Source organism: Squalius cephalus (genome assembly GCF_949319135.1).
Source record: "Squalius cephalus genome assembly, chromosome: 2".
NCBI lineage: Eukaryota > Metazoa > Chordata > Actinopteri > Cypriniformes > Leuciscidae > Squalius > Squalius cephalus.
In genome coordinates this window covers 21665372-21692509 of record NC_137123.1, presented here as the reverse complement: position 1 = coordinate 21692509, position 27138 = coordinate 21665372, and the positions used below count along the sequence as shown (strand labels likewise).

The 27138-nt window shown below is 38.2% G+C and overlaps 3 protein-coding genes across 4 annotated transcripts; 2 read left to right on the top strand and 1 right to left on the bottom strand.

The window, feature by feature from the left end:
* Positions 1–5: 5 nt before the first annotated feature.
* On the bottom strand, positions 6–8542 carry gja5b (gap junction protein, alpha 5b). Its single transcript, XM_079864647.1, has 2 exons — positions 7558–8542; positions 6–2113 (listed from the first exon to the last, which is right to left on the bottom strand). The coding sequence occupies exon 2, from the start codon at positions 2095–2097 to the stop codon at positions 967–969; it is 1131 nt and encodes a 376-aa protein (XP_079720773.1). The 5' UTR covers positions 2098–2113; positions 7558–8542; the 3' UTR covers positions 6–966.
* Positions 7556–22525, top strand: gja8b (gap junction protein alpha 8 paralog b). Of its 2 annotated transcripts, none has more exons than XM_079864646.1 (4): positions 7556–7958; positions 11073–11274; positions 12389–12587; positions 18834–22519. In XM_079864646.1, the coding sequence occupies exon 4, from the start codon at positions 18849–18851 to the stop codon at positions 20019–20021; it is 1173 nt and encodes a 390-aa protein (XP_079720772.1). In that variant the 5' UTR covers positions 7556–7958; positions 11073–11274; positions 12389–12587; positions 18834–18848; the 3' UTR covers positions 20022–22519. The 2 variants fall into 2 exon arrangements, with proteins under 2 accessions (XP_079720772.1, XP_079720771.1); XM_079864645.1 differs by lacking the exon at positions 7556–7958 and adding an exon at positions 8335–8641 and having other exon boundaries at positions 18834–22525.
* Positions 22526–23620: 1095 nt separating this feature from the next.
* On the top strand, positions 23621–25534 carry LOC307149238 (uncharacterized protein; the record flags this gene model as incomplete). Its single annotated transcript, XM_079855441.1, has 8 exons — positions 23621–23704; positions 23824–23890; positions 24074–24195; positions 24308–24337; positions 24448–24477; positions 24586–24615; positions 24727–24747; positions 24854–25534. The coding sequence occupies 8 exons, from the start codon at positions 23621–23623 to the stop codon at positions 24995–24997; spliced, it is 528 nt and encodes a 175-aa protein (XP_079711567.1). The 3' UTR covers positions 24998–25534.
* Positions 25535–27138: the final 1604 nt, after the last annotated feature.

Here is a 27138-nt window from a genome sequence, read left to right as displayed (position 1 = left end):
ATTTTGCAACACTTATCTTTACTTCATTGTACAGTGATAACGTTAAACAAACTTGTTTTTTTTTTTTTATTTTTTTTTTTACAAATATAGGATAACAAATGGAACACAAAAGTTAAAATGAAAACGTTGTTTTACATTCTTTTTTCATTCATATTTTCAGGCATAATATGTACAATTGGGTTTAGTTGAAGATCTCTTCACCCAGATTTTCACAATTTAAATCACTCTTTCCCTGTTTATCGAATTAGATGGAATTGTTTCTGCAGAGCTGGCCTCTTAAGACAGTCTCACGTATATTCACAGTAATGTTTCCTTTTTGCAGTATTATTACATGTCACAATTGTCTCACACAATCAAAAGGGTTTGCGCAGTCACAGTCTGTGTCAGACAGTTAGTTCTACATCTATTTTCCATTTAAGAACTGCTTTTGACCAAGATGTGTCACGTTCCTTCTCTCATCAGCAGTCCAGAATGTTAACATGCTGCTCAGATCAGCAAATATATTATCAAGTATACCATAAACATCAAGAAATCACCTATAACATCTCATTTGGGAAAGTCAGTGAAAACATCTCAGTGCATTACTGTTCTAGTGCATTATTGGTTAACTTCAAAGTGAAACTGTGGTGTAGTCAACAAATTCAGAGAGGAAAAAGTAGGCAAAGACAAAATTTCCAATGCACAAGTCAAAAAACAGTCAACGAAAGTCGCATTGTTCGTAGTAAGACCGGGAACATGTATAAAGAATTCCATTTTGATTTCATGTTGACTTTTCAAAAGTTGAATGATTCTCTTTACATGCATCACTCCACTCTCATTATGCATTTGTGCAAACATGTGAACTGATATTCTGTCTCAGTCTTTTCGACAGCAATAACGTAGACAAGTTATTGCAAGTGCAAGATCAAAGCATGTTTATAGTCACAGTAGAGTAGACAACCCTCTTCTAGATGTGATTGGTCGGTGCTATACTGCAAGGTCGTCCGGTCTCATGCGGCTGCTGGTCCCGCTGCTCTTGCTAAACCTTCGCTTGTCCTCATCAAATTCGCTGCTTAGAAATGAAGGCGAGGCGCATGAGTTGGGCGTCTCTGTAGGTGCTTGTGAGAAGCTCAAGAAGTTGACCCCTAGGTAATCTTGACCCCGGTGGCGTTCGGTAACCGTGTTTGCCGAGTTCTGTTGGTGCACCAGTCGGTCGTGAAACGGCGGACATGTTGGATGTATAAGCGAGTGTGCGTGTGTCTGCATAGTAGGGGAAGACGGTGGCGATATCAGGCACTGGTTGAAGTCGGGAGGTGGAGTGCAGGCTCGATTTGGCGTGGACGGGTTTGGTGAGACTGCAGCCACGGTGGAAGGCGTGATCGGTCGTTGTTTGGAAGTCTTATAATCATGTAACCACCTCTTGCACTGCTTCCACGCCAAATGATACAGTTCCACGATACTGAGAAACAGAGACACGCCGGCTACCGCCAGCATGAACACGATGAACACGTTCTTCTCCGTAGGTCTTGAGATGTAGCAGTTGACCGCATGTGGACACGGAGGGGCCTTACACACGTAGAGCGCGTTGAGGAAGACTCCGTAGATCAGATACTGGACTATGATGAAGACCACCTCCATTACGAAGCGGATGAGGATACTAAGTACGTAAGTTTGTAGCAAAGCACCCTTCAATCGCACCTTCCCACCTCCACCTTCATCCTCCTTCCCACAGTCCTTGTCTTTTTCAGGGTACTTCTCTCCATCTCCGTCTCTCTGTGCTCCATCTTCCTGCTCTTTCCGCTTCTTCTCCTCGCTGCGGACGCTGTGCATCGCGTGTCCCATGTAGATGAGAGATGGTGTGGACACGAACACTATCTGGAGCACCCAGTAACGTATATGCGCGATGGGAAATGCTCGGTCGTAACAAACGTTCTCACAGCCGGGCTGCTCCGTGTCGCAGGTGAAGTCTTCCTGCTCGTCGCCCCACGAGGACTCGGCAGCAGTTCCCAGGACCAGGATCCGGAAGATGAAAAGAATGGTGAGCCACACCTTTCCCACCGAGGTGGAATGCTCCTGGACTTCTTCTAGAAAGTTCCCCAGCAGACTCCAGTCAGCCATGGCTAGTCAGAAGAGCCTGAGAAAAAGAGGTAGTGTGAAATGAAGGGAGCGGAATGGCATACCGTACTCATACTATTTCTGTCAAATTAGGATATGGGAAAAATTATACTAGTAGTATGCAAGTATGCTATTTCGAATTCAACCATAGTTAGTATAATCATGTCAGCCACTGCCTAGTGCCTTCTCATGCTATTCTAAAACAAGGACAAAGATGTCAAACATGCAGAGACTGTATATTTAGGTTGTGCTTGTGTTCTTCGAGACAAACTTTTCCCACACACTCAAGTGCTGGGAGTCTGGGAAAAGGAGGCAAAAGAATTTAAGGAACCTACAGCTAAAAATAAGCTAAGTCGCCGATATTTAGAGGAATTTGTTTTTCTGGGTTGGACTGTTTCCTGTTATCATTCTAAAGCCATATGTATATTTGCTCATAGTAACATTCCCCATTAATGAAATTATTTTGGCATATTAAAATCCAAGACTTTAGCACAATATTTAAAAATAGTAGAATTAAGTCCCAACTCAGCTGCTAAAGCTTATCAAATTTAAATGTCATGGGAAAAGTTCCATTTGTCCTTTAGGGCAGGGTGTTGCTGGACAAACATCATGTGTATTGTGTAGCATTTTTGACTTAGTCTCTCTGTTCCGTCCTTTTATACCAATTTACCAATTATTCAGTGTAACAATGTTCCTTATTTCTCTCTCTCTCTCTCTCTCTCTCTCTCTCTCTCTCTCTCTCGATTAATCTGAAGTTTAGCGTCAGAGTCTCAGTCCTCCAGGGGGTTTATGGAAAGAGGGAGCCCGAAATACTCTCATCATTTTAACATGAGAACTTGGGTAAGACTGTGTGTGTTTAAGGAGCAGTTTGTCTGTGGGAAGCATTGAAAAGTATAACACTCTGTGTAAACACACCTTATTTTTACACAGAGGTTTTCAGTCTTTATCGGCTGGCTCCACTAATGCTAACCACACACAGAATAGACTTATTGCTTTATGACTGGTTTGGCTAACAAGTTTTGATTTGTCTCTTAACAGCTTCATACTTTATAGACAGCCATTTATTTTCTATATTTTATTATAACACTTGGCATCCTTTCATTTATTATGCCTGAACATAATTATATCCTTTTACATAATTATATTATTCTGTAATACATGATGATTTTTCATTTGTGGCATTGAGAGGTCAAATCTATTTTTGTATAATGGCCTCAAGATCATTTTAATTAAAATTAGATGTTTTTTATTTATTAATAAGTGGTAAAATGTAGTCATCTGGTCATTATCCCAAAATAAACCCCTTTTGGGTGATAGAAGACCTGATCTCGACCCTGACATATTTTTCTCTCTAAATAATTACCAAATAAATCTGATATGTTCAGATTTATTGTTATATATTCAGAACTTATATAATTATTTCCTGTTTGCTATATGTATTATAATGTTAACAAATACCAGGAAGGGCAGTTTGGCATCAGATGTGGGAACCGTGTCTTTAAAGACAGACTGAATGTGGTGGAGCCTCTATATAAGTGTGTCTCGCTCCCCTCCCCTTTAAGGAAACAATCTTAAACAATATAATTTCCCTCTTACAAGGCACTTGAAAGGAAACTGACTGGGTTCAAGTCACTGGGGCCAAAGAGGTTAACGGCACACTTAAAAGACTGTGTGTGTATTCAGTCATTCAGTTCAAATGTTTATATAATGTTAGTTATATTTATTTTATTTTTAATATAATATAATGTTATATTTAATTTTTAAATATAAAAATTGTATACATTTTTTTTAGAATAATATAATATAATATAATATAATATAATATAATATAATATAATATAATATAATATAATATAATATAATATAATATAATATAATGGTTTCCCAAACTGGGGTTAGTGAGTTGATTAAAGGAGAACTCCGGTCAATTTTAACATTGAGCTCATTTTTTTGTAAATTTGGAGTGCTGTCAATACAGAGAACAACGACAAAAATCGGTGTTGCCTACATCGTGTTATCCTCTTTTTAAAATTTGCACCCTGTTGACTTCAATGGGGCAAGTTTTAAACCTGCTTTTAGCCTCTTAACATCCTTGATGTGTCATTACAAGTGCACAGGTCATGTGAGTGATTCCTTCGGAGTGAATACGGTGAATCTGACTGCAGTAGATGTGAAAGATATGAATAAAAATTATATTTATTTAGCCAGCGCTCATACCTGTATTTACATCCTGTTTTCTGTCAAAGTCCATAGTAATCGATTGTCGAGTTCACGCGCATGATCATAGGTACTAAACCAATGCGCGTGAACTCGACAATCGATTACTATGGACTTCGACCATCGAAGGAATCACTCACATGACCTGTGCACTTGTAATGACACATCAAGGATGTTAAGAGGCTAAAAGCAGGTTTAAAACTTGCCCCATTGAAGTCAACAGGGTGCAAATGTTAAAAATAGAATAACTCGGTGTAGGCAACACCGATTTTTGTCATTGTTCTCTGTACTGACAGCACTCCAAATGTACAAAAAAATTAGCTCAATGTTAAAATTGACCGGAGTTCTCCTTTAAAAGCTTTTAAATTTAATTTAAATAAATAAATAAATAAATAAATAAATAAATAAAGCAAAAAGTTCATATTTGCAATATTCTAAATATGAAATATTTTACCTGCATGTCATTTGATTATTAAAATCAGAGAACCATGAACATTGAAATCTGTTGTTAAAATTTCAAATTTTAAACTTAGGGTGTATTTCAGCTTTGTCAAATGTTTGGATATATGATGTGATACGATATGATAAATTAAATATTAAATGATACGATTGATATATGATATGTGATATATGATATGATACTCAGTTAAATTCAATTCACATTTATTTGTGTAACGCTTTTCACAAAACATGCATTTTCTGTAAAGCTGCTTTGAAACGATATGTCTGCATTACAATTTTGAGTAATCTGCAATCAGAGGTGACTGTCTATGTATTTCAGAAATGTACATTATACGAATCACGCAGTTAGCTAACAATGTATTAAAGGCAGAATTAATACATTGTTAGCTAACTGTGTGACATTATATGATGTATGGTATATGATATACTGTGTGATATGATATGATGTGATATTTAATGTGACGGTTCAATGTCTTTTTATTAGCACTGGGAAGGTGCTATAACAAAATCTTCAATCATCTTAGCTGTATTTATTTTTTGCCAAGTTATCTTAATGTGTTTAAGTAAGTAAAGTAAATGATCTGTCCATATCAACCTAATTGAAGCTTATGCAAACCAGACATTTACCTGTGGGTTTTGTTGCAGGGATGTTTTTAGGTGATTCAAAAAGCAGGCCATGGGTCAGCAAACTGTACATCAACAGTCTACTGTATGTGAACATTTCTCAGCGCTATTTCTGGGTCAGTGAAACTTTCAGGAGGAAGGTGGCGAGACCTACTCCCTTCTCCACTTGTTTACCCGAGGAAAGGAGAACAATGTGGGAGATTTTTTGGAGGGGGTTTTGCAGCAGGGGCATCTGGAGATAGGAGCTGCTAAACAGCCATCATGAAGAGAACCATGCTCTTCCGGTCTCTGTTTGCCCTGTCTGTGTTTGAGTCAGCACTGTGGCAGACGGCACAATAAAGAAAGCCTGCTGGCTACATAGATGTGGAATTCAACCTCAGTAGCCAGGCAAATGGAGATTCGAAATGTAGAAAATACAGTAAAAATCTGAAGTGAATTCAACAGCTAAGCCATTATTGCAAAAATAATCCAGACATGGTGATAAGGAAGGGGTCTTGTATCACTCTGAAGGTGTTTATTTTGTGATAATGTCATGTCAGGATGGCTGTACTTTATCCTGATTGTTTGAGTGACAGAGAAAAAGATTCATTTCACACAAGTAACCAATGACCTTAATGTATTAACTAACATGAACTAACCATGAGCAATACATTTGTTATTGTTAGTTAATAAAAATACAACTGTTCATGTTAGTTCAGTGCATTAACTAATGTTAACAAGATTTGAATAAAATATTAGTAAATGTTGAAATGAACATGAACAGAGATTAATAAATGCTGTATAAGTGCAGTTCATTATTAGTCAATGTTAATGTAGTTAACTAATTAACCTTATTGTAAAGTGTTACCATTTATTTTTATTTGTTTTATTTATTTGTTATATTTACTTAAATGTTTTTTTATTAATTTATTGTTTATTTGTATTTAATTATATTAAAAAAAAATCTGTATTCTGCTAAGCTTCAGATAATTTGGCAATACAACAGAACAATTGGCTGTCATGCTTACTTGTTATAAAGCACATTAAAACTGATGTGATCTTAGATTACTGATCTCACTACTGAATTCTACCCATGTAAACTCTTTCCTCTTTATCTGTGCTAATATGTTTTTTTTTTCTTTTTAGGATTCAAACAAGATATGTCTGTGCTACTGGAAGTGAATTCCTGAAGTTTCCCGATCAGCACAGCGAGGATGATTATTATATAGTTGATATTCATCTTGCACTGACTCTTTTGCATGATTGTCTTCTCTGTCTGCTCTTCTACCTCTGAACAGATGGACAGAGTCTGGTTTATAGTCCAAAAAATCTAGCAGAAGATGAGCTGCAGGAGTGCTTCCAGAAGAGTGTGTGAGTGTGTGATCAGCCATTTAATGCAGCTGACAGCGTGACTGAAATAACTTGATGACATCTGGAAACTAAGAACAGCAAAAGGAGCAGCAAGGCTAAGCTTTAGAGATTGAGTCCTGCCATCGGATCCTCCCTCACGAGTTCGTTCAAGGCTCCCACTGTGTGTGTGTCTATGTATTCAGAGATGCTCTCCTGGGAACCATCATGACCCTTCATTACTCAGGCTTTTCCTATTAGTTCCCAGCATGTTAATTTATTAGAGAGACCAAATATTGATCTGCAGCCAAAGTCTGTAAGGTTAGATTAAATTAGATCAGTCAAGCACCTATTGAATTTCATATTCAAAATTCAAAATTCAACTCCTTAAACTCTAATTAAATTAAGGAAGGCGTGTGTATATATATGTGTGTGTGTGTGTGTATATATATATATATATATATATATATATATATATATATATATATATATATATATTTATTTATTAATTTTTTTCTTTCTGGCAACAAGTAACAGATGTACAAAAAATACCTTTTGTGACTCGAGACCTTTAAGAGAAAGATTTGTCAGTGATATTACTACAGGTTTACAGTGTATGAAAGGTCAGCGATACAATATATAAAAGCTTCTGCATTAAAGGCTTCATCTGCAGTGTTTTATAAAGCAGTAAATCAGGCCAAGCTTTTTCAGCTGTATAGTGCATCTGCTTAAACTGACAATTAGCAAGAGGATAGAGAAGCTACACCTTAACAAACAGCTAACTGAAAACGATTAAATGTCTGTGTGTGTGTGAATCTGTAACGGTGTTCATACCTTTAACAGCTGTAGATCTGACAGGTGTCAGTTAAAGATCAGACGCGAGTGTGTTTGTCTCTCTGTAGACTGATGGGTAAAGACTTGGCTGTTTAGTAATAATGCTTGACAGATTCTTGTTCGCTCTGTCTCTTTACCCGAGAACCCTTGCTGTCTCTTCTGCCTTTAGGATGTGGGATTAGAGTTGCCAGAACCACTTGGCGGTCTGACAGTCCCAGAGCCTCAGAGACCTCCGAGCTTCAGCAGAAGCTTCACTTTGATATATGGTTCTGTTCGTATGTTCTCTGTGATTAACGCCTGAGGTCGAGTGTCTCAGATCAAAGATCCACACTGAACAATCTGGAACGGAGTCAGACTGTTGATGCTTTCTTATTGGTGTGGATGTTGAAGAGCTGAAGCAGGTACGTTGACACCTCAGCGTGATACAGGTGATTGAACTAAGCTGCTTCTTTTCCCTGTCAGGGTCGAGTTGTGGACACAAGGCCGTTTGCAGACGGATCGCTTCTCGTTCACTTGTTGTCAGTATAATCCACAGGCTGATGGTGAAAATGGACTCTTTATTACCCCGGTTGACAAAAAGAAATCTGTCCCCTTCAACGATAAAGCTTGAATTGATGGATGAACCGCTGCAGTTGTTCGGAATCTCTGCTAGGTTTGAGAAAGGAAAGATGGATGCCTTTATAGATGGTCAACTCTGTTGTTTCCGCCCAAGAAAGAAACCTTCTTATACATCTAGTGTAAAACAATCTTTAGATGAGTCCTTGTCCTCTCGGTGTCATTTCCAGGGGACGACAGATTACAGACGTGCTGATAACCAGAAACAGCTGCTAGCAGGCCGACCACCGTCATGAACCATCTGGAAGTGCCCTCATACTCAAAGGGCATGTTAAGAAATACCAACAGAGCCGTACCACCTCCTTTCCCTCCCTTTCCTTCTCCACCTCCTTCTACTCCTCCTTCCCCTCTCCTCTCACAATGCTTCACTGCCACTCTATTTTAGTTGGAGGAATATCTCATCATCAGGAAGGAAAGTGAGATTGTATTGAGAAACAATGGGGATTGGACTCAGGCTTGTGGTCTCATGGTAATTATTCGGAGCTCTAGAAGTTTCATGCGACTTGTTGCTTTCAGCTTTACTTTAATATGTGCAAAATCCAGCAAAACCAAGTAGGCAGATATTTTTGAAGTTTTATTTCTCGGTTTTATCATAAACTATCATGCACTCTTTTTGAAAGATTATACTCATCCATTATACAGTAGTATTTTATAGCAACACATTTTTTAGGTTCAAAATGCTTAAAATTTAACACACAGTTCATAGAAATTCCCTGCAATTTTGTCTGCATCTCTGATCACAGTGATTGAAAATTCATTTGCATTTATTTACGTTTTATACCTGTGGTCTCTGAAAAATGCTGTACCTTTTTTTTTATTTTTTTTTTTTTATGAATGCTCACCAAGGCTGCACATATTTATTCAAAATATTGTGAATTTTTTTTTACAATTTAAAATAACAGTTTTCTATTTGAATATATTTTAAACTGTAATTTATTCCTGTGATGCAAAGCTGACTTTTCAGCATCATTACTCCAGTCTTCAGTGTCACATGATCCTTCAGAAATCATTCTAATATGCTGATTTGATGTCTAACATTTTGAAACAGAAATGTCTTAACTGTCATCTTTGATCAATTTAATGCATTCTTGCATGAATGGTAGTTAGTAAGAAAAAAAAAAACTTTGTATGGGGATTGTTTGAAGCATATCATCAAGCTGATTTTTCTTTATAATCAGTTTATCATCAGTACAATCAAGATTAAGAAAACCCATCAACGTGATTTCAATACCCGCCAAGCTATTCAAAGTGCATTGTGGTCTCTAAAATCAAGCTCAAATGAAGTTACGAGGATTTTGACCACTGAATGTCAGACATACTGTACGTGTTTTGTCCGTCATTAGAAGGGCCGCATTGCATTACGTAACTGACAGGTTGTAGTTTACTGTGGCTATGTGCATGCTCAGTTTTTTCTGACATTTGTCCAAAATCGTATGTTATAAAAGTTCTACGCACTTACGATTTAAGGCAGTATTGGATGTGACTCAATGACAAATGCTATCTTCTCTGCTCCTCAAATACATAAAACATATCAGCCTTTATATATACATTGTTTCTTGAGTAAAGAAAACTCTGTACTTGTTCAAACAAAGTTCTTTATCCTTGCAGTGCAAACAAGCAGAGACGGTTGTGACTAGTAATGCTATGCTACCAATCAGATTGTGCTAACAACACAATATTTGCATTGTTTTAAGAGTAGGGGTAGGTATGGACGTTAATAAAGCCTCAAAGCACATGAATTTGATGCTGGTAGCACAATCTTATAGGTACTATTTTCGAATACTATCTATTAGAGCTACCTACTGTTTTAATGGGCGTGAGCACAATCTGAGCGGGTAGCACACGCCAGTTTGAGGATCCAACAGAGCTACAAGGATTAGTCACAAGCTCTTACTAATACGTTTCATTGGTTAAATATGTGCAAAACCCACAGACAGACGTAAAGGGTGACCAATAAAAATGATTTATGGAAAAAAATTATAGAAAATAATGAAGATACAAGTTTTCTGAACTTTATTTAAAATTTTGTTAATTCGTATAGTAACTTAAATGTCTTAAAGTGTTTTAGAGTGTAATTATAATAATAATTTAAAAATAAATATATATTTCTCCTCATTGTAATTGTTTATAACATGTTTATATCATCTGGTCATGCCAATGCATAAATCCGGCCCTGTCTCTAACAGAACATATTTACTCATCCATCAAAGCCATTACAATTACAGTGCTTCTCATTTCCTCCCTCACAACCTTTTAAAAAGTAAGATGGCACACTACCAGCTCGACAACAAATATCTCTTTTATAATCCTTCACTTTTAAATGAGCGATGCAGGCACATGACGCTTCCTCAGACATGGTATTGGCAATGGGACATTGAAGAGACCCACCATGTGACCAAACTAGCTTTGGGCCACTGTTGAGTTTCATCAGTCTGGAGTTTGGTTTCTTTGTTTCTGTTTCTGACACTCACAGTGAAATTTATTTATATCAGTCTTCAGGAATGCAATCTCTAATTAATCATTTTATAAATCACATAAGTATTATTAAGAATATAAGTGTGCTTGCAAAAATTGTGGGTCATTATGCTATGGCATTGTGGGTGGTTGCCAGAGCATTGCTGTGCAGTTAATATGGTGTTCTTGGTTGTTGCCAGCCAGGGTGGTTTAAATTGTTTCTAGGGTGTTGCTATGGCCAAGTCAAAAGAGCTGACTAAACGCCTTTGCTATTCTATGATGGCTTATTTCCCTCTTTCACTGTTAGTATATTGGGTGCATTGCATGTACGATTGCATTGAAAAGGTTTTAATCTCTAATCGTAATATGAGCAATAGAATGAGAGAGGCTTGCCTTTATAAACACAACTAATAATACAAACCAATGTTGCTTGTGTTCCCTAATAGAGCTGCTCAGGGTGCAGGAATCACTCAAGGGAAAGTGTGACTGTGGCACTTGAAGTTGTCATCAACACCACTGTGACCCACGGCACTCTCTCATCAGCCCTGCATACAGGGGCAGAGATAAAATGCCTTTCTCTTCATTTAGCCCAGCCACAGGATCGTGTGAAGAGAATCATCCATGTGCCTAAACCAAGTCTGAAACAAGGTCAGTGAGGGGTAAAAATGATAATATGGAGCAATGCTATATATTGCTCAAACAGCTAAAGGTCAGCAGTGGCTTTTTTCTGCTCTAATTACACCTCATGTATTCATTAAACTTAAGAAGACAATGGCACTTTAAGTCATATCAATTGTATTTCAACCTTTGGAAATCATTGCATGGACCATTGTAAGGATGGTGACCTGCCCTGACCCCTCACATTTTACCCACCTAGACAGCGTTAATCCACCTGATGATCGCGCATGAAAAGACACACTTTTCCTTTATTTATTGCTTGTATGCTTCTGTCACTCATATTGACCTTTATTGTTGTCCTAACAGCCGAGCGGATTATTACGCAAAAGGCCTCTGCAAACATTCTCAAAAGCCAAACAAAACATTGGCAACGTTCAAAGTGATATTGCTGGGTTTTTTCTACATAGACAAAAAAAGCAGAACAACCTCTTGGTGTCTGTCTCCGTCTCCTCTTGTGTTCTGGTGTCAAAGCTCATTTTCTTGTTCACCCTTTGGAAACAATGGAGAAAAGATGGCAGCTTTACACACTCAGCAAAAATATTTTTCGAAATTCGAATTCATCACAATGGTTGTGCTGAGTCCTTTCAAATTTGACATTCAGACTCAGCTTTAAGATTACGGGGGGCAGAGGTTAAAAAAAGATATATTAAGCAGACATCTGCAAAAAAAAGATGCTAAAGCTTTTAGAGTTATTTTTATCGGATGTGTGAACAATGTCAATGTTTGGAAGTATCCAAAAAAATTTGTTATTTCCTGTAGATATACAGTACACACCTATTATTATCGTGTGTTTTGCTTTGAAAGTGTGCTTGTGCTACTCTTCTTTTAAATAAATATCTTGTTGTGCTTTAAGTGTGGCAATTTTTTAAATATCTTTACTATGTTTTTCTTGCATGAAAAATGAAAACAAATCTCATGGCTTTGTAGTCAGCTAAAACGGCAATGAAGGTGTGAAAATTGCAGCTAGACAGGAACTTATGGTAGAATTGGTTTTAATCGTTCAAGTGCCGTTTTTTCGCACATATGATACATGGGGGTGTGAAACTAATCACAATGCTAAAATCACCTCTATCTCTTTTTATAGAGAGCCGCAAAGCTGCAGAATGCAAGCAAGTGATAAAGACACCCTGTGCATCAGGGTTATCGCCTGAGAGAGAGTGGACCCTTCTACAACCTGGTGTTAGAGACCGGTCTGACTACATCCTGACAGAATCCTGGCTGAGAGAAAGAGCCAGACAACCAGACGTTCCTACACGCCAATGACAGTTGCATGCATTTAATTGGTTAGTAGAGTTCCTGTAGATTTCCAAATTAACTAGATTCAGTTGTCAGTGACTCAGCATAATCCAGCACAATTCTTCAAAACTAATGTACAGTTACATTTAGCTGTTGCCTGAGCCATGCATTAACAACAATGTATTGTAGACATTTTTATTGACCAAATGATGAAGTCCGGCATACTTCACCAGAGAGAAGTCTGTTGTTTCACTGGAATATTACGATGTCAATTTTAAAAAAAAAAGAAAGAAAAAGAAACATCCATAGATGTTTGAAAGAATTTTCATTCCATGCCGACTTTAAGTGAAGCATGAAGAAAAAAGCGCTCAATAAGAACTCAATGAACTCTACTTTGAATCGATGGTTGATTGTCAAGATGATTTCCCCTTTTTAACCTCCTTAGACAATCCATGTTCTTTACTTTTTAGGGCCATTGGATTCGGTCTTTTAGCGTCTCTTTGGGACTTGTGACCATACCTTCCGTCTTTCTATTGTATTGCCATAGGCCTTTCTTTCCTCTTGCTGTACCCTAACCAACGTGTACACACACAGGAAGTCTCATATCCATTTCCGTAGAGACTGGACAGAACAATTGATCACCTTTTCTCCACCCTTTCTCCTGCCAATTCACTATCGTATGTGATGCATTAAAGGCCATAGAAAGCTTGGACTCTTGGTCAGGGTGTGGTTAGATAGCTGTTTGTTACCATACTTCCAGGAAAATAACTATTTTAAACCCTAATGCTATGTATGTGGACACCTTGTCTTCCGGTACATTCCGGGTCTTGGAGATAACACTTATGGATGTTTAGGCTTTTGTTATCCAGAAAGACTGGACAGTGTCCCAGTAAAGGTCCAATATTAAACTTCCAGTTAATCTTTATTAACTGGAAGTTTGTCAACTCTAACAATGGGCCAACCAAACCAAGTAGTTAAGATGCATGCCAAGAGTGTTCTCCATTGTATTCCAAGCAGTTGTTTTACTCTAAAAAGTGGCACACAGAGATATGATGAAATAATTCTATAATTCTGCGCTGCAAGTCTACAACGAGGCTTCATTCCCATGTGGAATTGAAGTGTACTGAATCAGGTAAATCCTCCTTATTGTTGCTGGTATCTCTGGTATGCACAAAGAACAGAGAAGAGAGAGACCCACATTGGATCCATCAAATAGCTGGCGCTGGAATAGGGATTAATGGGGATTACCACAGAAGAACAAGAGGATAGGCACCACTGTCAAACCATGCAGGAGAACTCTGAGTCTGGAGCAATATTTAAAAATCAAATCTACTTTTAAATAAAAATTTGGTACATTGTGTTAATAATATTACTCACAAAGACGTTAGTTAGGTAGCCTAACTCTTACGAGGTACATCTATTGTGTACAAATGTGTGGTCCAGCTGGAAAGGCCAGTATATGTTGTGTTTTTGATGTTGCTCTCCAGAATGGGATGCAGTGAACTGATTTCCCCAATAGGCTTCTAAACTAACTAAACTAGCGAGACTTCCTTGGTCAACCACCATTAACCAAAAGATGATGTGAATGGTTTGTACGTCCACCAGCTAGTCCGGGGGTGTCCAATCCTGCTCCTGGTGGGCCAACGTCCTGCACACTTTAGCTCCAATCTGCTTCAACACACTTGCCTGGAAGTTTCAAGCGAGTTGGAAGATACCCAGATGAAAGATGACCGATTTCCGTGGTCGTGGCTCCTAAATAGCAGTCGGCGTTCAGTGAGAGAGGTTCAAAGACGGCCATTGCCATGGTCTTGTGACAAGGGTGCGAACTACGGGGGAGCTCGGCTCCCCTTAATAAGACATTGTGAAATTTTGGGGGGTCTCAAAAAATATTGACAATGTGTTATTTTGACGTGCAATTTCAGTTTTGTGTAATGTGATCATCGTGGATTATTATGTGTAAAATAGCAAAAATATCATTCATTCATGCAGGATGGCGATTTAAACCTACCGGTAATTCACTTCAATAAAGATAACTATGCATGATATTGGCTATTCTTGTCATGAGCATCAAGGTGTGGTGGCGCTGCGGTGCAAATTCCACTCATGTTAACTTACAGATTCGTCGAAAAAATATATAAACGAGGCCATTGATCTGCGCGCAAAGTCCTTGAAATCCATTCTGTGTTAAGGTAAGTTATGTTATTCCCAAAATGTGTTGTGGCTTGGTTGTTATAGGTCTGCGTGACTCTCGATGTCTTAGGCCTAATTGAACGGAGGAATTATGGTATTCTTCTGTAGCCCGACGAATAATTGATGATCTTAGATGAAAGAATCTTTTTTCGAGCCATTTCGTTCATTTTGATGAACGAGATCGAACAAGAGTCAGTAAAATGATTCGAACTTCCCATCCTCGTATGGCACGCGCATAACCAATACACCCCCCCCCCCCCCGTTATAAAAAAAAACATCAACAAAAGTGGGCTCCCCCAAAAGACACGGTATAGTTCGAACACTGCTTGTGACCAAAGATAGCCTGCGATAATTTTCTGACAGTGTCAGAAATGTAGCATGATCAATGCTGCTACGACCTACATCTATTGACTAGCCAATAAAAATGCAACGTGAAATGACGCTAACATGGCACTAAACTTAAAACTACTTAACTCAAGCTCCATTTGCAAGATTGGCATGCCAAGCTGGCCTCTTTTCCCTAGCCATGACCACATTCATATTCTCCTCTTTCGCATTCCACCTCTTTTTTTAATCGCACATAAAACCGCAATTGCCAAAGTGCGATTCATCTTGCTCTATTTGTTTACCACTATCGCATGCTGATGACGTTTTATTCTTCTATACTAATTTGCGTCTTAGCCTACAATTCAATAGGTTTTATCATTGTACAGTCTACATATATATGTCGTACCCAAGTTTATCAGATCCATATTATTAGATATTAGATCGTACAGTGTGATTTTTAATGATCTTATAGGATTGCTGAAATCACACAGTCTGTAGCAGGCATAATTAGTGTTGGAGGACAGGTTTGGACACCCCTGAGCTAGACCAACAAGAACACGCATAGACCAGCATAACAGCAAGTGGGTTCTTAGATAAAATAGAATGACTATGGCTGGAAAAGCAATACTTTTAGTAATACGCTCTATGCACGAACGCTGCTGACGTATTTCCGATAGAATCTCAGCCAGAATCTTTACTTCCACATAGCGAAGTGTACTAGTGGCAAAACTTTCATAAAATTCATTTTTGAAAAGTCAACGATTTTAGAAACCAATTCGCTAGTTGGATTTCGCATGATATGAGAGATTACTCACCCACAAAGTTGTCGATGTAGCTCAAAATATATAATTTAAAGCCCTTCTCTTTCTTACTCTTAGGTGTGACAGCTAACTGCCTCACAATATTGTTAACATCATTCACGTTAGCCACTGGAAGTTCTTGTAAACAGCGAGTGTAATTTACCATTATCTCCACCGAATGCAAAAACGGCTTCCGACGCAGCACCGGATGTAACTGGGCGGGCTGAGCCAAAACGCGGAAGTGATCGTGCATAGAGCCTATTCAGAACTGTGCTAGTGAAATAAAGTCTCAATCATTTTAAGTAAACCTACACAACTTGCCTTAGTTATCCAACAGATAAAGTTTTCGTGTACTGAGATTGAAAGCATACAGTATGTTGCTCCCATCCTTTTCCCTTGCTAATGGTTAATGCTTCCTATATGCTAATGCTATACTTCCACTGTATCCTACGTAGTTTTATGGCAGTCAGCTAAATCGTCCCGCAGGAGCAGGAAACGTGGTGTAACAGCATGTAGGCAGATCCCTGTAAGATAACTTTGTTTGAGGGAATGTCCAATGCCTAGCCATAGCCTGGGGCCTGCTTCATTCGCACAATCTGAGATCATGCCTCAATGCGCACGTTTAATAGACACGGTGGACTTCATAATGACATCATGCCTTTGTTTGAAATCCCAACACCCATTCACCACTATGCTGCTGGCTTAGGCTGCCAGCGCCAGCAATATCAACAAGTAGCACCTTTAAATGAAGGCTCCAGGGTCAGGCTAACATGAGGACTGTTTGCTCCAACTTTTTGCGTACTCTATGCAGACGGTGTTGAACTACTTGTGTAGGGCTCTGTTTGAAACCCCATGTAAGAGTTGACTTTAGACAAGTACTTGCAAAGGTTAGGATAGAATACATGGTTTATTTATTGTCAGGCTACATCAGTTGCCAAAGTTGGATGCTGGTCTCGGGCTTTTCTCCAAGCCTGGTTTTGCTGGTTTTAGAGGGATTTGGGGCACTTGTCAGACTGGGAGGCTAGATTGCCAACCAGCTGAAGACCATCTTAACCAGCTTCGGCTTGAGATGGTCTCATGTAGTGGCAGAAATAGGGAAAATTCCCATTGTTTCCCCAACTTTTAACACTGGCATCTTGAAAAATCATGGTGCAATCAACCCAGTAACTAGATAATCTCAGTCCTCAATCTCAGATCCTTCAATCTCAGATACTTCACTGTTGATCCAGTTATTTTCTTCTGTTAAAATTATAGTAGAGGGGTATTTTTAGGCGATCTGCCAGTTTTTGTATTTCATTCTATAGTAAATGCAACAGGGTCAGTATCCAGGACTTTGTATAATAGCAATACATTTTTTAACACCTACTTGTGATTTATTGCAGAGGAGTAACTAGTGTTTAATAGGAAAACATTTTTGCATACATGCAAATGCCCTGCCTCCGCCCCCCAAACATTCACATGACCACCCACTGAACATCATTCTTTAGTATCCGCCAATGGCAATGCTTAGTCCATGATGTCATTTCTAGAGCACATTCCAGTTGGATAAAAAGTGGTCCACACCGGCTAAAGCATTGTCTAGAGAGGGATTATTGGTTGTGGTTCTGACTAATTAGACTTGATACATTTGAGTCAAGAAGTATGTGTAAAACTTTGCTTGACCTACTGTATTTAAAAGTTACATATCTACATTTTAAAAAATCCAAATGCATGTCCCCTTTCATGACTTGTAATGTGTGCAAACTGGTTCCAGTTTACAATAGGAAACTATCATCAGTTTCATGATAACATGGTGTTGTTTTAGCCATTCCCTGATGCAGTATGATGTCACATGAGATACAAAATAAATAAATAAGACTAAGTACTCTTGATTAAGTTTGATCTAGTAGTGTTATCAACCAATACAACACAATTAGCATGTTTAAATGTTTGCTTGATTGGGATTGGTATTTTGAAAAAGTTCCTTTTTTTCCCCTTCAAACTAGCCTGTTGCTAGCTTTTAAGCTATTATATGCCTTAAAAATTAACAAATCTATCACCGTGATGAAACAAAATTTCTCTAATGGTTTTAGTATTTAGCACAGGATTAGCCTGGTGCATTTTGGAGTAAAAATGGTTTTCTTTTGTGAAAAGCCCAACTTACCACTTCAGTGCTCACTTTCTGTAAGTCAAAGAACAAATGTTTCTGAGAAATGTGACCAGAGATAGATGATTGCTAGATAGATAGATGGAACACTGCTAGTTCAAACTCAAGTAGTGAATCTTACAATCATGCTTTAATTAGCACCATGTCAAGTTTACACTTTTAAAATCGCCCTTTTCCCAATGCCAGTGTCACATACGTTCCCATTTGTGTTTGTGAATCCTATTGTGCTATGCGTCACCATGCGTCGCCCTCTGAATAAAGGCTGTCTGGCTCCCAGCTTAAATATTGCAGCAAACTAAAAACCAACCATCAGACTGGATTCATTCACTTCTGCTCACTCGGGCAACAAGGATTGGAGGCCATAGGTGGGAACCAGAGAGCAAAAAGTTCACTTCACACCACAGTGTGCCAAGAGAAGGGGGAACACACATACTCTGGAGCTCTTACTGTGGCAAGTTGCCCATTTTATACTGTTTACCTATATTGCTGTTTGTTCTATATAGAGCACTGTTGGTGTGAAGGTATGCATTTTAATCAGTTGTAGATAATTTTTAGTCTTTTTTTTTTGTGTGTGTGTGTGACTTGTTTGGCCTGTTTTGTTAGACAAGGGTTGAAAAATATACCGTGTCATTGTTTGATTTGATTATCTTTCAAATTCTAGATAATTATCAGATGGTACTGATGCCACAAACATTATTTTAAAAAAATAACTATCGCAAACGGAATGACCTTTACAACAGTACATTGTTTGGGACAATCTATAATCATGAAGTTTAACTTGAGTTGTAGTCTAATAAGATTCCTTCACATCTCTTTTGTTTGTTCCGCAGTGCTGACAGTCAACCATGGGTGACTGGAGTTTCTTGGGCAACATCCTCGAGGAAGTAAACGAGCATTCGACGGTAATCGGTAGGGTGTGGCTCACGGTCCTCTTCATCTTCCGAATCCTCATCTTGGGCACCGCCGCGGAGTTCGTGTGGGGCGACGAGCAATCGGATTACGTGTGCAACACGCAGCAGCCGGGTTGCGAAAACGTTTGCTACGACGAGGCATTCCCCATCTCGCACATTCGGCTGTGGGTACTCCAGATCATCTTTGTTTCCACACCCTCTTTGGTGTACGTGGGCCACGCTGTCCACCATGTACACATGGAGGAGAAGCGCAAGGAACGGGAGGAGGCTGAGCTCAACAGACAGCAAGAGATGAACGAGGAGAGGCTGCCGCTCGCGCCCGATCAGGGAAGCGTCCGTACGGCCAAGGAGACGAGCACAAAGGGCAGCAAGAAGTTTCGTCTAGAGGGCACTCTCTTGAGGACCTATATCTGCCACATTATCTTCAAGACTCTCTTTGAGGTAGGCTTTGTGGTGGGCCAGTACTACTTGTATGGCTTCCGAATTCTGCCGCTGTACAAGTGCAGCCGTTGGCCGTGCCCAAACACGGTTGACTGCTTCGTCTCAAGACCTACAGAGAAAACCGTTTTCATCATCTTCATGTTAGCCGTGGCCTGTGTCTCGCTTTTCCTCAACTTTGTGGAAATCAGCCATTTAGGCTTGAAAAAGATCCACTTTGTGTTCCGTAAACCGGTGCGGCCGCAAGTCGAGGGACCAGGGGCGGGCGAGAAGGCCCTGCCTTCCATAGCAGCCTCCTCCATCCAGAAATCCAAAGGCTACAAGCTGCTGGAGGAGGACAGAGCCACGTCGCACTTCTTCCCCCTCACTGAGGTAGTGGGGATGGAGGCTGGCCGGCTGCCGGCTCCATACGAGCCATTTGAGGAGAAATCGGACGACGCAACCCTACCTAAAAAAGACGTGTCTAAGATGTACGATGAAACGCTGCCCACCTACGCCCAGACGACAGTGATAGGACCGAGTGCAGCAGCAGGAGTTCTACAACGGGATGAAGACGAGATGGCCGTCGAAGCAGACGTGGAAGCCAGTGAGACGATAGAAGACACGCGACCGCTCAGCAGCCTGAGCAAGGCCAGCAGTCGGGCAAGGTCAGATGACTTGACGGTATAAATAATATAGAACTGGATTAGAAGTGCAGCAGTATAAATTGTAGTTTTGGGAAAAGCGTAGAAATTAAAACCGAGTGAGAGGGGGAAAAAAGAGAGGTGCCTTTAGGCAATTGCGACAACACTTATAATACCAGCTTGTTATTTTGAGGAAGAAAACAATTGAAAAAAATAATGCTGTGCAATTTTCATGAGGAAACTTGAGAGCTTGATTCATTTTTTTATACAGCAGTATTTTTTGTACTGTTTTTATCAAACAGTTAACAAACCAAAGTTAGCGATCTGCAGCAGCTAGATCTACGTCGGGAGGAGTTGGGGGAACTTATTTAGCAAAATGTGCTGTTTTTTTAATAATAACATTTTCTATCCAGAATTTTACTTATCGAAGGTGAGATTCTGATGTTTACATTTTTTGGATTAGCCATTAGCTGAATGTTGTATGTGATATTTTGTTATTATTCTGATAAGAAAAAACTGTCAGGGCATCATTCTTTTCACCTCAACAATTTCAACCACACATGATGATAAATAATCAATCTTATTTTGATTTGTATGTGAATGGTACTGTAATGGATAGGTGTATGTGTGAGGTGAAACACATGCTGATAGTTTCATCGTCGTTCATCATGGCATATTAGCAAAATATAGACTATTTATTTAAAAGAAATGACCACCGCTGATATACGTTAAACATAATTCCTTGTTTCTCGTTTCAGTAAATTACATTATGAGTCTCTTGATTTCATAAACTGTAGGTCAGAGTGTATCTAGCAATAACAATGTAATTGTTTGGGGTTTCAAACAAACATGTAATAATAATAATTGCATTAGCCATAGAAAAGATTGTAGGCCACATTCTTTCTAGTCTCTCTGCGCATGCAACCATGATGATGATGATAAAGATCATGCCCAATCAGCACAAAGTATTGTTCAACATGAGACAATAAAACAACATTACATGACATGTCACCACAGACAGTCTGACATCCTTGATGTTGTTGGAAACAGCATTTTCACACTTTTGCCCTCCATGATGCTTTATTTAAATTCATAATATTTTAAAAGGGCGAGAACACAAGTGTTTCGCCCCTTTATTGACTCAACAGAGACATGTCTTTTGTTTTAAACCTATGCCTTGGAATTTAGTATGATATATCGAGAAAAAAAAAAAAGAAAAAAAAAAGGTCATGTAAGAGTTTCAGTTTCCAATTATTTTACTTTATTATTTATTGTAATTATTACTCCTGACCAAATAAATTGTCCCTTTGTTTGTAAAACATCCACAGTTCTACCAAAGTCATAACACATAATTTACTGAAATGTATCAAAATTGTTCATTTCACGTCAAATGAGTGTTTATGATAACAGGCATGTCAAAAGAGTTCAAACTACCTGGATTTTATATCTTTTCTTTTCTCCTCTACCGTGCTAATGGTTTCATATTAATTTGGTTTGAATGTAAAATTGTTTTATTTTATGTTGTTGCCATGTAGAGAAGATAAACTTTTCCAGAACCCAAAGAAATGACTGGAACTTTTTAGCGATTATATGCCGTATGTGGATGATATATCCTTTAAAGTGAGCGTGATTTCACCAAGTACAACATGCACATCTGATCCTGGAACAACATTCCAATCAACCAATCAGATTTGAGGGACACATTTAGTTTTGTGTCACGTTTTAGCTTACAAGCAGGTTTTAGTGCTAGTTATTCAACTATCAATTCCCTCTGATTTTAGATATATGGGTAGGGTTAGGATTACATTTTCGGGCGGGAATGCTGATCCAGGAATATGTCTTACTTGAGAAAATCACAGTGATGCGAGGGCAGTATGCATGAGCGGATCCATTTTAGATGCAGTTTAGGAACATCAAAGGTGATAAAGTACTGTAGGTCTAATAAATAAATTGTAACAATATAAAAAAAATGAGGAATGATCATCATTTTGCCCCCTAGTTACTGTACTAATGTGAAGGACACCATTGTCTATTCACAAATCAATGTTTAACAGCAGTCATTAAGGGGTTTGTCTATTCTGTTTTGAGTCACTGCTAAACAGTTCTTCACTGTCTTTTTTCCGAGAGCTGGTTTGTGGAAACAACAGTGAAACATTGAGGGCTGTTACTGATGAGATAAGAGCATGCAATTTCTTCTTAGAGAAGCTTGCTTTCACGATCTGAGAATTCAAATCGGAACGACCTGTGACACACATTAGTGCAAAGTTTGTAGCAGAGGACTGAATCTACATTTTGCTGTAGTCACAGAATTTGTGCAGACAGCGATCAACAGTTTGTAAAAGAACACATCAGATTTTCAGGATGATGAGAGAAATTCTGATTGATTATTGGTTCTTAACTGTGAGTTTCAATGGCAAATTGTTCTGATATGTAACTTTGATTTAAGGCCTTTATCATTTCATTCATTTTTACTAACTTGTAGTCCTTTTCTGCAGAAATGATTGTCAGTTGAAACCTGTGAATATAGCCAATAAAAGGTCATGTGTGGTCAACAAGACTGTCTGCCAGTATTTATTAATATCACAGTGTTAAAATTCATGCTCTCCAACACAAACAAGTTTACATATACAGATGTCTCTCACACACATTTAACTCTAAATGAGGACACACTATCCCTGTTTCTTTTTTATTTTGTACAATATTTGTATACAATCTATTAATGACACACACACACACACACACACACACACACACACACACACACACAAACACACATATATATATATTACTTCTAACTTCTTGGTTATCATTTTGCATTCAAGTTTTACAAGCAAATCAACATGGATAAAAAATACTTAAAGCTATCAGAAACAAACTACTATTTTAAGCATCCAAACTGCATTAATATGGTAATAATTCAGCACCATACTTCCTCATACACAATTGCACCACGGTATTTCCACGGTCCCTTTTGTAAGGTTCAGCTGAGACTCAGAACACGTCTGCTGCTCTCTTGTGGTCATTTGGTGAATTATTTTATTTCTAGTAAAACATTTCCATTACAAAACACTGTGAGAAGAGGCAAATAAGATTTGATTGAGTAAAGATGGCTTTATGGACATGTGAAAACTATACAGCTGTGGTTAACTAATTCATTAATAAGAGTGAAGATGCTTGTAGCAAGCAGGCGTAGGAACGGATGCCGGTGGCGCTAGTCTTAATAAACGTCACACCTGTCTCGATTCCCACGGAGAAGCTCCGGAAGGATAAAAGGAGGAGTGTCGACAAGATACGACCAGGCCTGGGACATTATGTTGGGGTTTTATGATGTTTATATGCGGCAGTCATACGTGAGGGTCTGCAGCTTTGTTGTTTGTTTTTGTGATTAAAGTTTTATATTGATAGTTTGCTGTTTCCGTCTCCCTCTTCCCTAAACTTGTTGCAATGCTCACTGCAACAATAAAAATAAACCAATACTTGTTTTGTGACACTAGAACAGCAAACGCCATGTGTTAATAGTTTTTTTTTTTTTTTTAGTATTGTTTTGGTTTGCTTTATTTTTAAAGTTTTTCTGCAGAGAATTCTGAGGGTGTGAACCTTTGAAGAGCATTTCCTTTGTGAGGTTGCTCATAGGAAATGTGAGATATGCCCACCACAGTGCTGCATTACAAGCAGACTACACTCGCACACTGCACAGCTGCAGAGCTTTATCAACCCATCGATATCAGGGTGAGTTTTAGTGTCAGTCTTCATTGTTTTTAATCACAGAGAAGGTTTTTTTTAACCTAGTCTTTATAAGAAAACACTAGGTACAGAAGTATTTTAACCAATCTCATGCTACTTTGTAGTGTGCCGTCTTGAATTCAGCAGATGAATGGATAACAATGGGTTCCGATAATAGTTCTGATACTGGAGGTGAGTTGAGACTGCGGTCACTCTGAACCTAAAGTGAGACTTTAATTTTAACATTACTATTCTTCAGTGCTGTTATGAACGGCATGGAATGAAATCTAGCTTCAAGAGGAAAAGTAATAGTGGCTGTAAAAACTCAAAGCACACATTAAAAGATGTCTAATTTTGACTATTTTAATTTTTTAGCTCCTTCTTTTACGAATCTAGCCAGCCTTTCAACAGCGATCGTGTTGACTGTGATCTGGTGTTTTGTTTTTCTTCTGGTATTCATTATCTGCTTGCTTTTATGGAAAAATCAACAAAATGAGGTAAATATTTTTATATTCACTTATAACTGGCAAATGCAAAGGACAGCAATGCATTGATCTATAGACAAACAGGGAGACTGATTATTAATTTGTTGTTGTCTGTTTCTAAAAGGTCACAAACGCTGATGTCTCTTTAAACGAGGTATGATTGAGAATTCACACCTCCTCAGAGTCAAACCTCAACTTGAACTATTTAGTATCTGTCTATGCCAAGGGTTATTCAATTGTGCTTTGTCTTTATTTTCAAAAAAGGTCACAAACGCTGATGTCTCTTTAAACGAGGTATGAATTGAGAATTTACACCTCAGAGTCAAATCTCAACTTGAAATATTTAGTATCTGTCTATGCCAAGGGTTATTCAATTGTGCTTTGTCTTTATTTTCAAAAAAGGTCACAAACGCTGATGTCTCTTTAAACGAGGTATGAATTGAGAATTTACACCTCCTCAGAGTCAAACCTCAACTTGAACTATTTAGTATCTGTCTATGCCAAGGGTTATTCAATTGTGCTTTGTCTTTATTTTCAAAAAAGGTCACAAACGTTTTATACGAGGTATAAATTGAGAATTCACACTTCCTCAGATTCAAACTTCAACTTGAACTATTTAGTATCTGTCTATGCCAAGGGTTATTCAATTGTGCTTTGTCTTTATTTTCAGGTCTCTGAAAAGACAAGAATACGAGAAAAGCATAAAAGTTACAAAGAGAGGGTAAACTCAGTTTACTATGAGTGGTTAGTGGATCACTCACCACAGAGGAAACCCATTCATTCAGAGTTAAATGAAATGATAGAAATGTCTTAATAATGCATTATAGTGAGTTATAATTGCAAACACTGCCAAAACACTTCACATGTATTTTGTCTAATATTTTACATTTTTAAAAATAAAAACCAAGGCTGCTGAAATGAAGTTCAGCATTGTTGTTTTCATTAGTTATGCTTATCCAGCAGGAGGCACTATTGCACAAAATCAGTCATGGCTGCAGTTATAAATAACAAATATTGAATATTAAAAGGTTCACCCAGGAATTTTTAATAATTCTGTCATTTACTCCATATTGTTCTGAAACATTATATATATTTGTATAGCCTAAGATTTTTTTTTAATCCTTAAACATTATTTATTCCCAAGTTTAAATTCTGAATTTTAAAGTCTAGACTTTTGAACCCCAATGCATCATGCAATATAATTATGTTGTTTATGACTTTTAATGAAGTTACCCACATGTATATGCAAATGTGTTTTTTTTTTTTCATTCATTTGTTTACTTAATAACTTAAATGGTTTGGCAATTGTAATCCATATAAACCATGCCAATAAAGTTGTATTCTGACTGAGAATGGCCTGTGTGTGTGTGTGTGTGTGTGTGTGTGTGTGTGGCCTTGGTATTTTCTACGTAATGGCGACCAAATATTCCCATAAGGATAGTAATACCAGTATTTCTTGACTATGAGGGGACTTTTTTTTTTGTCCCCATGAGGAAAACATTTTATAAATCATACAGATGTTTTTTGAATATGTAAAAATGCAGAACGTTTTCTGTGATGGGTAGGGTTGGGGATATAATATATAGTTTGTACAGTATAAAAATCATTATGTCTATGGTCAGAGGAGAACTGGCACCCTGACTGAGCCTGGTTTTTCCCAAGGACAGGTTTTTTTTTCTTTTCTTCATTTCTGTCACCTGATGGAATCTGGGTTCCTTGCCACTGGCTTGCTTAGTTGGAGACACTTAATATACAGCAATATTACTGATTTGACTGCACTGCACTATTGGATGAACAATGAACTGAGATGGACAATGACATTACTGTTTTCTGCAGAGCTGCTTTATTGCTGAATTGAACTAATTTCATAGTCGACGTACTTTACAGTTACTGAACCAAAATGAATCAACACTGAACTGATTTCTACTGAATAATGACTGCTTACTATTGTCTTTTTAGAGCTAATTTACACCAGAATTTAATTCTGTTTTAGATCACTGAATCATTAATTTCCTGTTTATGTCTGTGAAGCTGAAACTGAGTAGTGAAGACATGCTAAAACATGTTTTTATTTAAAGTCCCCATGTAGTCATTCATGTTATCCCTTAAACTCATCTTTGATCTTTGACCAATGACATTTAAACTTTTTTTCCTTGAATAAAAAATTCTTCATGCATTAAAATAGCTTGAATGTAACTCTACACCCTTGCCTCATTTAGTATAGTTTTATGAATATGCAAATTAGCCCCGCCTCCACTCACTCACACCAGCTCAGAGATCCACTTGCTGATGATCACACGGTTGATGTGATTGGTTACAAGGACGTTTGTGACGTCAGAAACACCAGCGATCTCAAACCGTGTTTTTGAGACAGTCTTTGGGTCAGTGCAGTTTGAAGGCCTTTATTAACCCCCTGGAGCAGTGTGGAGCACTTTTACGATGGATAGATGCACTTTTATGGACTTCAAAACAGAAACGTCCATTCACTGCTATTACAAAGCTTGGAAGAGCCAGGACATTTTTTAATATAACTCCGATTGTTTTCTTCTGAAAGAAGAATGTCATATACACCTAGGATGACTTGAGGTGAGTAAATCATGGGCTTATTTTCATTTTTGGGTGAACTATCCCTTTAACCTGGGATAAAATCATGGAAGTCTATGCAATGTCCTCAGTAATATAGCGAAACAAACACTGTGTATGTGTGTGTGGCCTGGTAAACCCTACATTGCACAAAGATGGCAATATCCAAAGTCCTTGTGGGGACATTTTTTTGGTCCCCATGAGGAAAACAGCTTATAAATCATACTAAGTGATGTTTCTGTGATGGGTAGGTTTAGTGGTAGGGTTAGTCTAGGGGGATATAATATACAGTTTGTACAGTATAAAAACCATTATGTCAATGAAAAGTCCCCATAAAACATGAAAACGTGTGTGTGTGTGTGTGTGTGTGTG

What these genes read in the sequence shown, in the direction of transcription:
- gja5b (XM_079864647.1), bottom strand. Translation starts at nt 2,097, where the DNA reads ATGGCTGACTGGAGTCTGCTGGGGAACTTTCTAGAAGAAGTCCAGGAG.
- gja8b (XM_079864645.1), top strand. Translation starts at nt 18,849, where the DNA reads ATGGGTGACTGGAGTTTCTTGGGCAACATCCTCGAGGAAGTAAACGAG.